The sequence below is a fragment of the Patiria miniata genome, unplaced genomic scaffold (genome assembly GCF_015706575.1).
Source record: "Patiria miniata isolate m_02_andy unplaced genomic scaffold, ASM1570657v1 HiC_scaffold_16, whole genome shotgun sequence".
NCBI lineage: Eukaryota > Metazoa > Echinodermata > Asteroidea > Valvatida > Asterinidae > Patiria > Patiria miniata.
The window spans coordinates 4,903,799-4,921,307 of NW_024037054.1; the positions used below are offsets into that span (position 1 = coordinate 4,903,799).

Here is a 17,509-nt window from a genome sequence, read left to right on the forward strand (position 1 = left end):
TGTCCAATTTATATACAAAATACCGTTGGAGGGTAATTGACCTATCGCGGTAGAATCGCGTTAGAATCGTGTCAACACAGCTTGCAAAATATTGTCCAATTTATATACAAAATGAACGCAGAACGGGCAAAATCCGAGACAAACAAAACTTAGTGTACAAAAAATCCATAGGGCTGTCTAAGGGGCGTGGCTAACTTGCAAATGGCGATAGGTCAATTGTACACAAAGTCCACACTGTACATTTTATAAGTTAAGCTAAACCCTCCTACGCAAACATACATTCTGTGCCAAGTTGTCCTTTCAGTCGAAATCAACAAAGTAACCGTCTTCAATAGTTAAGAGCTCCCAGCCTACACAAAGCAGGATTGACTGGCTGTGACTGTTTATATTACTTGATGCAGCTATGCTTTGACAGTAGGTGATTGATAAGCCAGCTGTGCCTACCACTTGTCTGCTTTTGTCTGTTGACTGAATTTGACTAGTCAGAGTGCTTGTTTAAAATTTGATCTGACTGTTGGTGACTAGGATGTGTAAAAGGCATGGCAGGGGAGAAGATTGATTTTTTTTTGACTGTCTGTGACTGTTCAGATAGCAGGAGGGGTAGGGCATCCATTAACTGGGTCATGCACATTGTCAAACTTCACACACTTGATTATTCTGAGCAGACGGGACAGTACCCTTAACTGTTCATATACATATGCAATTCTGAAAAATGGGCGGAGTTACTTACAAGTGGGCGGTTGACCCTCTGCCGGCGGACCATAGATATCAAGCCACTGACTGTTCCACCCGATCACCCAGTAGAACAGATCTATCTCGGAGAAGCTAGCAGTCTTTGGAAGCTGAACTGCTGCTCGTGGCTGCAACGACACTGCAGGACCCGTGGTAGCTTCCTTTGGCTTTGAGTTGGATGCTTCTCCCCTGCTGGATCTTCCTGGCTGGGATACATTCCGTTGGGGTGGTGGTCCAGAGTTAGCGGGAGGTGCTTCTGTTGGAGTTCTCAATGACTTGTTGGTGGATGTCGAGGTTTGACCTTGCTCCGTAGTAGCGGCAGCTGATGAATTGCTGACTAAGCCATTGTTAACAAGAGAAGGGAGGCTGGCAGCTGTCTGCGCCGTCTGGGGATCCGAAGTGAAGAACTGGAATCGCAGCTGCGAGACCAACGGAACATTATCGACAACAGGACTCCCAGGTTCGGAATCGGTTTGCTGTTCAGGTGCGTTCGCATCATCGTTTCTGCTCCCTCCATCAATTCCACTTGATGACAAAGTGGACGGATCGGCTGGTAGAACTGAACTCTGCCCTCCAGCGATTTGTGGGATGGAAGATGCGGTAACAGTCGCATGTGCATAAACAGTCTGGGCATAGTGTGGTAGTGTTTCCACGTAAGATGACAAAGTTCTTGTAACCGATGAGCTAGTGTCCAGACTTTTACCGGTCTTGAAAACGGAAGGAGGACCGGACGAATGTCTTATTTTTGGGGGCGGCACTGCCGCCTTGCCCTGGTGTCCCTTCTGTGCTGTTGGCGGGCCTTCCTTCATCGTCTGGAAGAGACTCCCCGTCCGGGAGCTGAACCTGTTGACCCAAGACTGAACGGTCGCCGTGTGCCGGTCCTCCTCCAGATTCGCAGCTCGGGGTTTCCTTTTTTGCTGACTGCTGTCCAGGACGTACATGTCTGTTAACTCGGGGTCCTCGTTGCTGCCCCGGAATCTCTTGAGGGGCTCAGCATCTGTTGGTGTGAACTCCGGCTGGTGGAAATTGGAATGCTTCCAGGAGCCTTGGACTTTGGGCAGAGGGGAGCTGGGCTCGCTGACAGAGCTGACTGGTGCAGGAGCATCGGACTGTGCAGAGGTAGAGGCTTTTGTGCCCCCACTTTGTGAAGCTCCGGGTACGGATTGAAGCTTCCTGACAGAAATTTTACGCACTTTCTTGGGACTGCGGGTTTCGTCTTTCGTTTTCCTCTTCTTTTGTTGTGAAGTGGCTTTCAGTGCCCTTTCCGCTGCAGCTGCTGAATAAGAATAAACAAGAGTTTATCGGAACATCCAAAAAAAGATTACACAGTACATCCACACTACTTATTACTTGTTCTTTGGTACCTTTTTTTCCCTCTGAAGAACTTTATAAATTTTTTTAAATTTTCAACAGATTCTGTCCAAGGATTACTTGTCAAGTGATGCTCCCTTTTCTCTCCATGCTAGTCAAAGTTGATGCAATATTTTACAGACTGTTCTTCTTTGTTTAAAGATGAAGATAAAAGGATCATTGATAATGCAAATAAATCTGCGAGTGGATGAGCCTAATAACTTTGATATAAGAAGTTTGAACAAAATGCTTAAGGTCACTTCAAGCTACGACAACCAAGGCACTAACCTATCATTTCAGTAAAATCCTCCATTTCTTCTTCGAACGTTGTCTCGTGTTTGGATTTGTTCTCTTCCTCTTGCAGTGAACCTTCTCCTGCTTCCTCTACTTCTGCCTCTTTGTCGAGAGGACTGTCATCAAACCAGACGGGGTCCTCTTGGTCCTGGAGAGCACTTGCCACTGCTGCATCGACCAAGGGGCTGGAGGAGCGAGATGATGGTTCCTTTGTGGCAATGTCTTCCTCTTCCAGCTCCATCCTTCCTTCTCCAGATGGTCTTTTCTCTGCAACTGCATCTTCCTCTTCTGGGTCTTGATGGTAATCATCCTCATCGTCGTTGAACCATGTGGCTTCCTCATGGTCCTGGAGTGCACATAGGTAATCACGATCGTCCAACAGACTAGGCGAGTGGATTCGTTGAAACCCTGTCATCACTTGATTCGGAGGATGCAGGTCATCTTCCGGTTCCTGTTTGACTGGAGCATCCAAGTCAATCTTCAATTGAGCTTCTGATTGGTCCAGATCAACATCATCATCATCACTTGAAATTTCAATCAGCTGGCTCAGTGGATCCTCATCGTAGAGCTCGCTGCAGTTGTAGTTGTCCAAGTCAATGACCTCTTCCGATTCTTGGCGATCCTCTGTGAAGGAGAAGCTGTCACTGAAGCCCTGGCTGGACTGCGGGTTGGAGAGAGAAGCTGATGTTCTCCTGAACCTTACAAAGTGGATCTCTGGCTTGACGTCTTCCTGTTGCTGATCAGCGGGGACGGTTGTGGAATTCTCTGGAGAATTAGGTGACATACGTGTACTTTCATCACTGCTGATTAAGGGGGAGGTCTGGGCAACATTTGGAATACTGGAATCGGAACTGTTGCTGTCATCGCTGCGCATTGCAGACACCAGCTTGTCAATGGAACGCTTCAGCTCTGGCGTTGGGCAGTTAAACTCGATGGGAGTCGGGCCGGATGCAACTTTCTCAGTTTTGCAAACCTGCTGTGTGAGCATACTTTTACTGTTACTGGAGTCATTACTGTCTGAGTCATCAGAGACTGGACTTAGTGAACCTTCAAGATAGTCCATGGCTTGGTTATCAGACAGCAGTGGGCGATTACTGCTCCTAGTATTTTCTTCAGCGGAGGGACGCATCTGCTTTTTCCTTTTTTCTGATCCTTCTTCCTTTAACGCTTGATGTGAAGTCTGGATCTCTACTATTGGAACGACAGCTCCTTTGCTTTTGCAAACGTCGTCACCTTTGAGCGTCATAGAGTCCTCTGCTAGAGTATCAGAATCATCAGAGACTGGACTCAGAGCATCTTCAAGATAGTCATGATTTTGATCTACAGAGAACAAGCTTTTATTCTTTCCGGTGATTTCTTTTGATTGCTTCCTCTTGTCGACCTCTTCTGATACTTCCATCTGAGTGACCTCTGTTGTTCTCGTCTGAGCTTGCCAATCCATGCTTTCATCGGTGTCAGATGCCACATACTCCGGTGGTGCAAAATCAGAGTCATCAGAGACAGAAATCGGGGCATCAAGATCGTTGTCATCAGAGAGTGGCAGCAGATTACTGCTCTCAGTGCCTCCTTCTCCAGGGCATTCCTGGATCTTTTTCTTATTGCTCTCTTGACTGCCTTCTTCCTTGACTTCAGTCGGCAGTAGTAAGCTTTGAGAAGCCTCTTCAGAAGAAGCTGCTTCATCATCAGGTAATGGCTCCTTCTTTACTCCAAGCAGATGGGTTTCAGCACCCTCGGGTCGAAACTCATTTTCGTCAGATGAGTAGGTTGGCATTCTCTTAATCTTCCTCAGCTTTCTTGTCCGAGACAGTCTGTCCCTGGGATATTTCCGTGGACTGCTCAACGGACTGCTCGATGATAAACTAGAGGAGGCCTGCCAAACCGTACTCAGGATTTTTGGGGGAGTGGATTGCAGTGTTTTGGAAGGCCCAGGGCTAGCACCACTTGAACTCTCATCACTTGAACTCTCAAGCTCTCGCAAACGTTGAAAACGCTTGGTCTTCTTTTGTTTTCTCCTTGATGACTTTGGCTTATTCCCCCAGACGTCGACTTCAGTAAGGGAGCTCTCGCTGTTAGTGGGAGAGTTCAACTCCCTCTTGATCCTTCTCTGTCCCGCCCTTCTTATTCTCAGTGGATCCTCTGAAGTAATGATAAACTGGCCCTCCGACTCTGTGACATCTACAATGCAATCACAACACTATTAGTATAAAAATAATGATATACCACGCACAAGTTCGATTCCTGCTTGGACCACGTGTAGATTGAGTTTCAGTCCCTGCCTGATTCCGTGGGTTTTCCCCAGGAAATACTTCAGGGGTTTTTCCTCCCACCTCTAAAACTGCAATTTCTTCTCATTGTCTTCTCTGTACCGGTTTCTTAAGGCTTTTGAGCTACAGTGCCAAGGGCACTTTTGAGGAATCCGTGGTTTTTTACCACAACGAAAATAAAAAATAAATGTGGCGTTGGAGCTCCCACATCCAATAAAATAAAATGTCTAGACTGCACTCAACAAGACGCACTTCCAAGTCATGTATTTTTGTACAAAGTCATTCTCCACATCCGACATACTATGTGTAAAAAAAGTCTGCTGGAGAAAGAGGTGGAAGAGGCATGATGCGGCCAAAAGCTTCCGAAGGAAGGCAGGAACAACCCTTATGTCATTGCACTCTTCCTCCTACTTGTGTTGTGCCAAACAATCAAGCACGTGTGCAATGACATCAGGGGTGATCCTGCATCCCTCCAGAAGCTTTCCGCTGCAGCATGCACCTTCCGCCACCGTCTGCAGTGTTGTATCGACATTGGACGACGCAAAGTCAAAATTGACAGATTCTGAAAGTGAGTATTTTTTTCGTATGGCGTTTACATCTCGCCCTCTGGCACAAAGCTGATGAAACTCCCTTCTTAGAATGTGTCATGCCTTGTTTACATGATCTGAAACTTTGGTTTAATTCCATTTGTAAACAACAGAGCTATCGGTATTTAGGCTCCAAAGTAGGACAATGTCTTATTTTTTACACGTAGTATATGTACATAGTAAATAGTGGTGCTGGGCAAAATTCACAATTTTTCCCCCGATGCTGAAAGTGTCACATGTATAGAATTCGAAACACAGAATATCATTGGCACAGCAGATGAATGACTTTGATCTTAGAACTAAAAATAAGTGGGTTAGAAAACTCTCAGTGAGTCCGTTCTCAGCAGAGCAGGAAATAAAACTGGATGTACAATGTAGCACCAACGTGTTACCTTCAAGTTCTGGAATGACTTCTATCGAAACAGTCGGCCGCCATTTCGCTTTCTGAGCATGCTGGATGTCATCCCGAAAAGCATCTGGTTGAAATAAACAAATGAACTACACATCAGCCCGCAAGTGGTAAATGTTGACAGGTTGCATAGCATGAAGGTCACGCTGTCGGCACCTGTTTCAGCAATGTTGCACCCTTTAAATTTGTCTGCGAGTGTTTAACAATTTTCATTCTGGAGTAAAATTAATTCCTGTCATAAACCCCCCGACTCTCTCAATGGTGATTCAGGAGGGGGGGGGGGGGGCAAAACGGGGGCCATGGAACCCCCCCCCCCCCCCCCGGCGAAAAAAACCCCAATTATTATTTTTTCTGAAATGACATCACAATCAAGGCAGGCACTGGGTACACCCCCATCTTTCCTTAAAAAAAAAACATGGTTAGAGGGTGAGAAATTGCTTCAGATCACCACAGAGCATCCAGAATCCAAAAAAATTTCGGGGGCTTTTTTGGTGACCAGAGTTTTTTTTACCCCCCCCCCCCCCGCAAAAAAATGTGTGTTCTGGATCCGCCCCTAGACTCCCTCTAGGCATTTTTTTATTTGGGCTAGGATGCAACTTCAATCCTGCAAAATTCCTGTTATTGCTTTTTGATGTTTGCAAATTTTGTATATTCCCTTTACAGGTATTGAACTTCTTGGCAAACACCAACATGTGTAAGTAAAAATGTTCCCAAAATTTACCTGCTGACCCGGCTTGGCTGTTGTCACTTTGGAGATCAACGGGGACTTTTCCATAAATGTCTTCAGCAGTGCAGCTAATGATGTCCTCGTTTTGGCTGTTATCGCTCTGGGAATTACTGGAGGATCTGTCATTAGTGTCTGACATGTAGCAGGTAATGCCATCCTCCTCTTGGCTGTTATCGCTCTGGGAATTACTGGAGGATCTTTTATTATTGTCTGCCATGTAGCAGGTAATGCCATCCTCCTCTTGGCTGTTATCGCTCTGGGAATTAGTGGAGGATCTGTCATTAGTGTCTGCCATGTAGCAGGTAATGCCATCCTCCTCTTGGCTGTTATCACTCTGGGAATTAGTGGAGGATCTGTCATCAGTGTCTGACATGTAGCAGGTAATGCCATCCTCCTCTTGGCTGTTATCACTCTGGGAATTAGTGGAGGATCTGTCATTAGTGTCTGACATGTAGCAGGTAATGCCATCCTCCTCTTGGCTGTTATCACTCTGGGAATTAGTGGAGGATCTGTCATTAGTGTCTGACATGTAGCAGGTAATGCCATCCTCCTCTTGGCTGTTATCACTCTGGGAATTAGTGGAGGATCTTTCATTAGTGTCTGCCATGTAGCAGGTAATGACGTGCTCATCGCTGGACGTTTGTCCTCCTGCCGTCATTCTAGACATGCTAGAGGCCTCATCTGAGGTCACGTCCGAGATAAGAAGAATTTCATCGCTTGAGCTCTGGAAGGACCTGTTTGGCTTGCCGGTTCTTCCGGGCTGGAACGTCGAGGGAGCCGCGCTGGAGGGCATCCGCGGTGAGCTGGCCGCTTTTTTCTTCGCAGACTTGGTCGAGACAGGCGCAGCAAGCTTGGAAGTCGTTGCGGGAGGATGCACGGCCTCGACCTCATGAGGCTTGGAGGCGTGCTTAGGACTCATGCCGGCTTCAACATCGGTGAACAAGTTCCGCTCGCGTGCACTCGCATCTTTGGTTGTTTTAGGGGTGGCCGAGAGCCGGCCTCCGAGCTTAGACTTGTGAGGGCTTTTCTTGGGGTGACTGAATGGCAACTGTGTTGTTGACGCAGAGGCCCGTGCTGCATCTCGCCTCCCTCGTGAGATGCTGAAGCTGGAAACAGAAATGGCCGAAGGGTGCTCTTGGAGAGCTTCTTCCAGAAATGTGGCACACCCATCAAACTCTCCGCCCTCCATATCGATTTCCCATAACTTCATCTGCGAGCTGCTTGGAGAGAAGATGCTACCTGCTCTAGCAGAAGGCTGCAGGGGCAGTCCAAGCATCTTGATGAATTGCGTGGATCTTCCGACGTTCGGTTTACTCTTCCCCGCCAGCTTGAAGACATCAATCAGGAACTGGCGAGAGCTGTTGGCCACGTCGACGACGACAGAGATCACCTGCTGAGCACGGACCGGCGGATACCGCTGAAGAAAGGTCAGGCACGTCTTGAGCCACATGCTTGTCTGGATCTCTCCGACCAGATGACAGAGAAGGGACGTCTTCAGCAAGCTCTGGAGGACCTTGACCAGCGTGCGCATGAACTTTGCGATCAGCAAATCCAGGGAAAGGTCGGATTTGGAACCGAACAGGTCCATGAGGTTGTTGCACAGGAAGTTGTTAACCCCTGTGATGTTATCGGACGCTGATTTGCCAAAATCCAATAGGGAGTTGATGTAAGACGTCATCCACAGGAAGGGTTCAGTCGGACTGACGGAAGTCTCAAAGGAGGACGGGAGCTCCCCAATGTTGCTACATTGGAACAAGGAAACGATACAAGTTACATAATGCCATGCTATACTCATGGGCCAATAATGCAGGTAAAGCCACAGTACATACCTTTATTACCGTTATACTATAAAGGTACTTGTTCTACATAACCCCCGAGGACAGACACACAAAGGGAGAACAACAGATCCTATCAGTCTTCGGGTAGGTCCTCTGTGGTAGGTCTGTGTGCTTTGTCTATGGGAGGGTGTTATATTACAGGGACAAAGGAAAACACAAAGCATTGTCCTCGGGAGTAAAGTAAAACAAGAGTGGGTGGGTATGTTCATGTGTTGTTCAAGAGTTAAAAGTTAACGAGTTGATCAGGTGCGAAGCGGGCATTGGAAGGCGATGCTACCTACCCGGCATATGTACCAAACTGTACGACAGAGGGAAACCCCCCTACTTTTGTGTTGGGTCATTGTGTTCCCGGAATCTCTGGAATTCTTTTGAGATTTCTAGGGGGATGTTTTAGGTAACAATATAGTCTAGGGTGTGTATAGGGTATAGGGACATGGGGGGATACCCCTCTTCCACAAATCATGCAGGGTATACCACCCGGCTAAGTGGGAGAGGCTCGATCAGAAGAACTTCTACGTTGCTGCTTAAAAAATCCCTGGAGTCCCATTATGTTCACTTAACCAATCACCCAGCTTTGAGAGGCAGGAGTTTTATGGTCCATATGGAGTCATAACAAGGCGACAGAGCACCCTACTCAGACCATAGAATCTCTTTACAGTGGTCAGGCTAGGCACACATAACAAAACCCATAGAACGCCATGGTCCAGTGGTCACAGTGTTTGACCACTGTACGAAGGTGCGTGGGTTCGAACTCGGCCAGGAACATGGTTTTTTTGTGCCCTTAGGCAAGACACTTCACTACAATTGCCTCTCTCCACCCAGGAGCATAAATGGGTACCTGTGAGGGTTGAGGACCGATTGAGAGCTGATATTATCGGCTGCCGCGTGGTCTCGTGGCCTGATGAATGGGGGAATAATTGTAAAGCGCTTTGAGATTGTTGATACGATGGAAAGCGCTCTATAGCCACATTGTTATTATTATTAACCCATAACAGCTTCAGTTTACTGATGAAGGTTTTGGCGTCCATGCGTACCATTCACTCATGTCGCAAATTGCCGCCGTGAAAACGGGCTGGCCCTTGATGATGTCAAAGATGTTCTCAATTTGTGCCTTGGACACGTCTTGCCACATGGTGCTGCCCAGTTTGTCCATGAGAGACGTCAGACACCGCAGCTGGGGCCAGAAGGGGGATGGACCATCTTCTGCTCCCGCTGTGGAGATACAAACAAAAAATTGAGCAGGAACACAGGGTCGTTTTAAGGCCATAATCAGCCACGGTCCAGTGTCAATATTAAGTCGGCGTACTACTGTTATGGAGACATGCATACTACTATTATGGAGACATTATCATGTCTCCTTAATGTCACAGCCCCCCTTTAGAGGCAAAATTTTGCTGTCGCAATTAGGTTATTTTTGTTGCTCGTGGTCTAATTAGTAAACATACTGAAATTCGTGGAAAAAGGACAAGGGAATATTGGGTTAGGGCACATTTAAGTTTTAGTTTGAAAAATTGTGTGCACAAGTCTATGGGGATGTCTCCCAAATGTCCAATCCAGGGTAATACTTATTATTATTATTATTATTATTTTTACAACGAGTGCAGGCCAGGTCTTTTTTAGTCAGTTTCTCATCATTGTTATAAAGTGGCCACCAAAATAAGTTAGAGCCGGCCCGATTTTAGTGTAACAAATGAGCTGGACGGCTTCCATTCTTTGTGGATGCCTAACAAGCGAGATTGTTTTATGTCAAATTTTCAGAGCGGGCTACCGAAAAATCTTTTTTTAACTTTTTAAAAAAATCATTTTTATATTAGGCCAAAAAAAAAAGTCTCCGGTTTCTGGTATGCGCGCGCGTCGCCGTAGCCATGCGCGTCGGCAAAATGAAAACATTTTTTTTTCAATACAAGATGATGTTTCAAAACCGCCAAACTCACTGGTTTGACTGGAATTCTGCTGCTGCACAATTCTAACGTGTTTTTAGAAGGGGTTATGATCGAGAATAAGATTTATGTGGCCTCTCTGGACTCCCATATATTTGCACTAAGTTTAGTCGGGCACCATTTGCAGTCATCAGCCGACATTTTAAGCCAAAAAAAAAAAAAAAAACAGGTAAAAAAAAAAAAAAAGCCGCGTCGCCGCACCACTTTTGGGGCAAGCTCCATACCAGAAACCGGAGACTTTTTTTTTTTGGCCTTAAACAACAACAGTTTAGTACCTGGGGTGTTGTCGGAGATTTGGTCAATCAACGTTGGGATGAGGTTCTTCACGTCTTTGGACATCATGAAGCCGTGTTTTAGAGCCTCCAGGTTGAATATCTCAAGAAGTTGGGCAACTCCTGGGAGCAGGAAAACAAGGATAAAATCAATAAGCCACAAAAATCTGCATCAGGCCCAAACAAAAAGGCTCTGGTTTCTTGTATGCGCGAGCATTGCCGTAGCCATGCGCGTCAGCAAAATTAAAAGTTTTTTTTCAATGTAAGATGATGTCTCAAAACTGCCAAACTCACTGGTTTGACTGGAATCCTGCTGCTGCACAATTTTAACATGTTTTTAGATGGGGTTACGATTGAGTATAAGCTTTATGTGGCCTTTCTGGGCTCCCATATATTTTGCATAGAATAGTCGGACACCATTTGCAGACGGTGTTGTATTTCTTTATTGTGTGTGTGGAAGCCAGACGTGTGTGTGGAAGTGATGGTCGTGTATCTGGAACCTGTAAAAAAAAATTTAATTACCGCAATATGTAAGGAAGCAGACTAGTGACCAGCCTGGCAAAACTACGCAGCCTGGCAGCACAAGCACCATGTCGGATGTCGCTGTATGTTACCATTTTCTCTGATTTTTGTCTTGACCATCCACATTTCCCAAAGAATGTTCGTGTCGGTCAAGATCATAAGTGGGTGCAGAATTCCCTGAAGGATATTTTTGAAGCGTCATCATCTGCAACATCAGCCAACATGTGAAGAAAAAAAAGAAGGGGGAAAAAAAAAGCTGCGTCTCCACACCACTTTTGGGGCAAGCTCCATAACAGAAACCGAAGACTTTTTTTTGGGGGGGGGGGGACCTAATATACATGTACATGTATGCAGACCTGCAGATAAGTAGCAATCCAAAGGCTACGTCCAAATTACTCGGCTGAATAACTTGGAAATTTCTGGTACATTGTAGTAGTTGGTTTGTAATTCGGCAAATCCGTGAAATGGGTTGCGCGCAAGAGTTAACAGTCCGTGACATCGCCTAGCTGATATTAGGCGCAATTCAAAACATGACTCGGAAACTTTCGAATTGAAAATCGAGATCCTAGAATATCGTTTTCTCGGAAAATATACAACATTCACTGAGCTACAACTTCACCAGGTTAGTTGTTGAGCACCCATGTTCAGATTTTAAGCACTTTTATTGCTTCAAACGAAAAAATGCACAAATGACAAATGATCTACCCTACCTTTAATAGTTTCGTGCGAGCTCTCATCAAGCACCTAACACAGAGTGCTTGCACTTTGAATTCAATGAAGAAATCGTGGTCTTTGTTTAGAAAAACTTGTCTGATTATCACCCGTTATCCACGGAGCCCAGACACCTGTCTAACGTCTGATATATTAAAGCATGCAGATTTATGCGATCTTGCACCTCAGCCAATCGGAGCTGATTTTACTAAATAGTGACGTCGATTCATTCCCAAATCAGGACTAATGTTTGATTGGTCAATTTGAATGCAGCGTTTTGTAATACACAGCCGGGCGCACATCGCGTAATATAATACAGAGCGTGTGACACAGCCTTTGTTGATATGTCTAGAGTATTTTTAATTTTTATCCGTGTCTATGACGTGACAACGGTTGAATGACCAAAAACCCCAATATAGAAAGCGCCTGCTGATTGGTCAAAATCTACATGTCAAGATGCGGTTACATAGACTACAGAAAAACCTGTGTGCTTGTAAATAATTCCATAAAAGGCTTTAGAGTTTGCATGAACCAGTCACACATACCTTGCCAGTAAGCAGCTTTTGAAGCAGTACACAGGAGATGAGCAGGCAGTTTCTTGACCTGGTTTGGGGAGCGGATGACCTCTGGCATCTGACCTCTGGCTGAGGCCGTGGCCAGACCCGTCATCTGTGCCGAGATGACCCAATGCAGTACCTGACTAATGTCTTCGTAGTTGTTGCATGTTATGTGGTACTCAGGCTGTTGCAGACACTGCCAGGCAAGGTCACGGACCTGGAACAAAGGACAAAAAAATAGCCAAGAAGTTATAATTGATGACCATGAAACCCACCAGCTGGACTGTATCAGAGGCCAAGAGGCCACAAGGCCCCTGCCACTTCTAGGGAATGACCTTTGAACGAAAATGAGATTCCTGTATTCATAGCTGTGCAAAGCAGCTCAAGAGATCATCATGTCTCTCTGTTTGTTGGTTGGTTAGTAACAAATGTCAGCACATGCCACATCAATCCCCTTGTACCGCAACAACACCAGGTTCAGGTTCAAAAGAGATCAGATACATGTACTAAATGGGGGAATGATGACCAGTGTATGCGGATCTGGGTAGTTTTGCTGTGTTTAATGTTTGAATATTTCTTTCTTTATTTGGTTCTTTTATTTTTCAGTTTTGCAACAACAGTCATTTCTCCTTTTGGAAGACGGCAGTCCTGAGAAGGACTGGGCCCAATTTCATAGAGCTGCTTAACTTGAGCACAAAGTTTGCTTAAGCACGAAAAAAACATTGCTTAGTAAACAAGGCTACCGGCCAAAACTCCATGCGATGTACATTGCTTGTGACTGGTATTTAGCTGTTGTTTACTTAGCATAACAATCGCATGGAGTTTTGGCCGGTAACCTGATTTTATTAAGCAAGACGTTTCTGTGCTTTTGCAAATTTTGTGCCTAAGCAGCCCTATGAAATTGGCCCCTGTTTGTTAACTTCTGAGATATTTACTGCGCTGCCCTCTACAATGTACTTGGATTCTCCTTCACGGATGCAAGTTTCGGCCCGTGTTCTTATTGCGGCAATCAAATTTCAGTCGCTGTGGACAAAACGAAAAAGCGGCACTTGTTTTCAAATGGCCATAACTCAATAAATATTTACCCGATTGGAAAGATTTTGTCATTGTTAGAAAGATAATGAACAATACTCTCCAAGTATCGATATTTGTGAGGTATGTTTTTTAAAAGCTGTGAGAAAGAGAGCGCTTTGAGAGTTTTTTTCCATACCACATGCTCGCTACTATACATGTATATAGAATTATGATGGAGGGCCCTACATACACATGTATACATGCAATAGTATAATGTTTAAAGCTATAGTCCATCATTTGTAATTTGTGCATTTTGTTCGTTTGAAGCAACAAAAGAGATCAAAATCTAATAAGGGATACTAAGCAACTAACCTGATAAAGTTTCAGCTAAGCTTCAGCTGTACATTCCGAGAAAAACCAGCATTCTAAGATCTCAATTTCAAATCAAAAGTTACTGAATCATGTTTTGAATTGCAGCTATACGCGACGTCGCGCACTGATCCGACGAATTATAACAACCGCGCGCGTGTGTGCGTCGTTCCAATACTTGCGCGCGCTGCGCTGAATAACAAAACGAACTACTAATTTAAATTTTCCTACGGTGCTTCTTAAGAATCACCGTTGGAAATGCCTTCTTTCGTTGATTACTTCAAAATGACAGCTTGCCAGAAAGAATAATTTCACAGGGAGTTTAGTTCCCTTACTATCTTTCAACCAAGTATGTTTTTCAACAATAATTACGCCAGTTACTTTTCGGATAGCTGCAAATGATGGACTATAGCTTTAAAACTACCACATCGATCGAGTCACTGCTGTAGTGTCATGAATGCTACATTGGATTACAAATCCGATCCGATGGTGTGAGTTTGATTCACATTGGATGTTGTTTTTTTTAATTTCTTCTTCTTGACTTTTTTTTTTCCCTTAAAAAGGTTTGTTAGTCATTTGGAACATTTTTCTTTTACCAATATGTGGTTTGGATGAATTTTTTTCAAGGGAAAATAAAATCCGAGAGCCTGACTTGCAACTCAACGTACTTCGAAATATGCCCATCGGGTACGGAAAACAATATCGGGGGAGGGGTACACCCTGTTGTAAAAGCTACCTCTTTGTTTGGATGTATCAAGAGAAGGTACATGGTAGGGATGCATTCCGTGAGGAATCCTTCTAGTCCGATAGTCTCGTCCAGTTCCAACAGCCTCCTGCAGAACGCTGCCTCTGTGATGCGAAACATACATTCAACCGGTGGAAAATATTACAAACTTACGGCCCCTTTTTTCTCAATATCACAGCCATATTATAGAGTTCTACAAAAAAAACTCTGATGTGAATATTGTTATTCTTCGAGAATCAACAAGTTGCTGTTAGTTCTGCCGAGAGAATTTCTTCTCAAATGACAAATCTGTAAATGAGATTTATTTTTATGAGTAAGTTTCAAATGTACCAAAAAAAAATTCAATTTGAGCTTGATCCACTTTCATGGTACTCCGAAGTGAAATAATTTACAAGGCAAATTCATATTTATAATAATAATAAATAATAATAAAGGTATTTAAATAGCGTTTCTAACGAAGATCAAAGTGCTTTACAATATTATCAACCAGGGGTTGTGGTGCGTGTGCCCTTGGGCAAGGCACTTTGTCACTCATTGCTTCTCCTCACCCAGGAGTAAATGGGTACCTGTGAGGGTAGAGATGGTTATTGTGGTTGATTTAGCTGCCTTGCGCTGAAATGGCAGCATCGAGCTGTATACTCCCCAGGGAGCTGAAATTGTATTTGGAATGTTTCATTGTCCTAATGATCAGGGGTAATAATAATCTAAAGCACGTTGATCTTTAGTTCAAAGTGCTATATAAGTACCCATTTTATTAAGTTTAATAAGTCATTTTATTGTTTTCAAATTTTTTCACTTGACTTTGGAAGTGAAAAAAAAAAATGCTTCCGAGCCAACTTTTTGGCCTGTTCAAACACATACAAAAACATAGAGTTAGTGTCGCGAAATAATTGATTTTCATGACCACTTTGTAAGGCCGATAAAAGATTGTGTGTTTATGGCAACACCCTAAAACTTATCCAGGTACTATGTAGAAAAGTATTAAATGTTAATATGTTTCTCTGTATTCTGTATATAGTTAACCTGCTTTAAAGTTTAATTATCCAATAACATACACAAATAAGTCACATAGGGAAGACTTTTTTATTTTCAAAATACACTTTGTTTAATTTTCTGGCCAAATATGGCAATAAAAGTTTGAGGTCTGAATTTGGCCTAAAAAAAAAAATCAAATTTAACATAAACATGTTTTTTGTTTGTTTGTTAGACCTCGTCATCTTACCTAGGTTTGGATTGAAAAGGAGAAAAGGATGCCATAGCACCTCAGTGACAGGCACCAAGATGTCTTGCTCGTCCGAGTCTCTGCTCAAGGTTTCCGTCAACCGTCTCCCTTCCAGCTCAAACAGTTCCTGAAGTTGAACCGAAATACAAATGCTTCATAGCCAAGACTGGGAGGGGGGGAGGAGCAAAGATTGGGGGGGGGGGCTAATGTTGTCCCTAACATACCAAATATTTGATCACCAAACGAATATTCAAATAGCTTTTTCCTGGTTCAGGTTTGAATATAGGTTTTCCCGGCTATTTTTAAACGTCTATCATTCGAATTCACCGTTTCTAATATTCAAATTTGTCCATCAACATCGATTTAGTGCACTTCCAATGTTTAATTTCGTCTACTGTCAGACAATTTCAAATTCAGTTCAAGCAAAATCGAACGATGAGCACACGTTTTTGTCGCAGAGTATTCCATTTCGTCTCGTCTATGCCAAACCTTGTAATTCAGTAATCATATTCGTCTCTTTGATATAGAAGAAATCGATCTCTGAAACCTGCCATTCGGCAAAAGCTTAGACAAATTTGATCTGTAATGACAAATATTCTTGACCCGGTGACTAAAGAGGGTGACCAAATGGTAAATGACTAAGTTGGTTCTGTTTAAAAGCATGTGGAATTTTTCGAGGACGAATTTGAATGATAGTGGTGAATTTGGATGAAACATCTTTTAAAGGGAATATACAACATTTGCTTTTTCTGTAATTTTCAGAAACGGAAAGATTTGGGGGGTTGGTATTTTGTAGAAAATATTGTTACACTGACTTGTTTGAAGATTTGTGTTCGGAGATGCTGGAAAAACCAAAAAATGCAATCATGTCCTTGTAGTCTAGATCCCTGACCCCATTTAAATTGAAATGGAGCAATTTATATACATCTGGGAATTGCAAGGTCAGGGAAATAGTCCAGCTGGCTTCTACCCATTCAATGGTTGCGTGATTGATTGTAAACAAAACGCAGACTGACTAAATAAGGTAAATTGGGGACAGTATTTGAAAAAAACTAGGGTTTTCCAATGCTGGTCGGCCGACCAGTGTTGTTGACTGAATTTGACTAGTCAGAAGGCTTGCTATAAATATGATCTGACTGACGGTGACTAGCCTGTGTAAAAGGCATGGCTGGGGAAGACGATTGATTTTTTGTTACTGTCTGCGACTGTTCAGACAGCAGGAGGGTTAATCTTCGACTAGCCTTTACCTGTCAAATGACATGTAGTATCAGTGTCAGGTCACGGACCCAGTTTCCGTAGGGAAACATTTCTCGGCAGTGCATGCATTTGAATACAAATCCTACACATGGGCATGAGTTTGCAATGACGTCTACATGTATTTACTGCAGTGTTCAAGTTCAACACTGGTTCATGACACAGCTGCCATTGTCATTGACAAAATAACCTAGTTAACTTTTTCAACTGGGTAGGTAATGGGTTGGGCTGTGATTGTAAACATAATTTCCTCAACATTTAAAGGATCCCTTTATAGGTAGAGATGAAACTGGCATATGGCCAAAAAATTGGAAAACAGGCCGAACAAAAATACGTTTCCAAAATCTGGGCCGCGCTGCAGTTACACACGTGTACATGCATGTACAATACACTTCATGCCCAATTTCCGGACACCAATTTCTACTTTATTTTTGATTCAAACAAAATTTTACAATGAAAAAAAAAAGGGTCAGTGTTTTCATTGCATAAAACGCCTGAATTACGGTTAGAGTAATGGAGTCATCAACAAAGGAGTTCACTTCTTACTTGAGAAAGTCGAGGTGAAAAGACCGAAAGACAAGGGCACCGTTAATGGTGCTTCAATCATGTCCACGATTCAACCACACAACTCCACTACTCCACTTGCATTTGTACGTGGGGAAAAATCAGGCATTATCGTGTTTCTCTTCCAACAAATGCCAG

General features: G+C 43.8%; 1 protein-coding gene across 3 annotated transcripts in view; it reads right to left on the reverse strand.

Moving 5' to 3' along the window:
• LOC119722737 overlaps positions 1-17,509 on the reverse strand; it is a 44,125-nt gene that overhangs the window by 21,669 nt on the left and 4,947 nt on the right. For 2 of the 3 annotated variants that reach the window (XM_038193033.1, XM_038193032.1), the window contains exons 3-11: positions 15,554-15,680; positions 14,323-14,435; positions 12,192-12,420; positions 10,417-10,536; positions 9,236-9,413; positions 6,358-8,105; positions 5,620-5,703; positions 2,371-4,551; positions 731-2,008 (exon numbers count right to left, since the gene is read on the reverse strand). In XM_038193033.1, coding sequence (XP_038048961.1) covers positions 731-2,008; positions 2,371-4,551; positions 5,620-5,703; positions 6,358-8,105; positions 9,236-9,413; positions 10,417-10,536; positions 12,192-12,420; positions 14,323-14,435; positions 15,554-15,680 — 6,058 coding nt within the window. The remainder of the gene's footprint in view (positions 1-730; positions 2,009-2,370; positions 4,552-5,619; positions 5,704-6,357; positions 8,106-9,235; positions 9,414-10,416; positions 10,537-12,191; positions 12,421-14,322; positions 14,436-15,553; positions 15,681-17,509) is intronic. The other variant, XM_038193035.1, reaches the window with a different exon arrangement.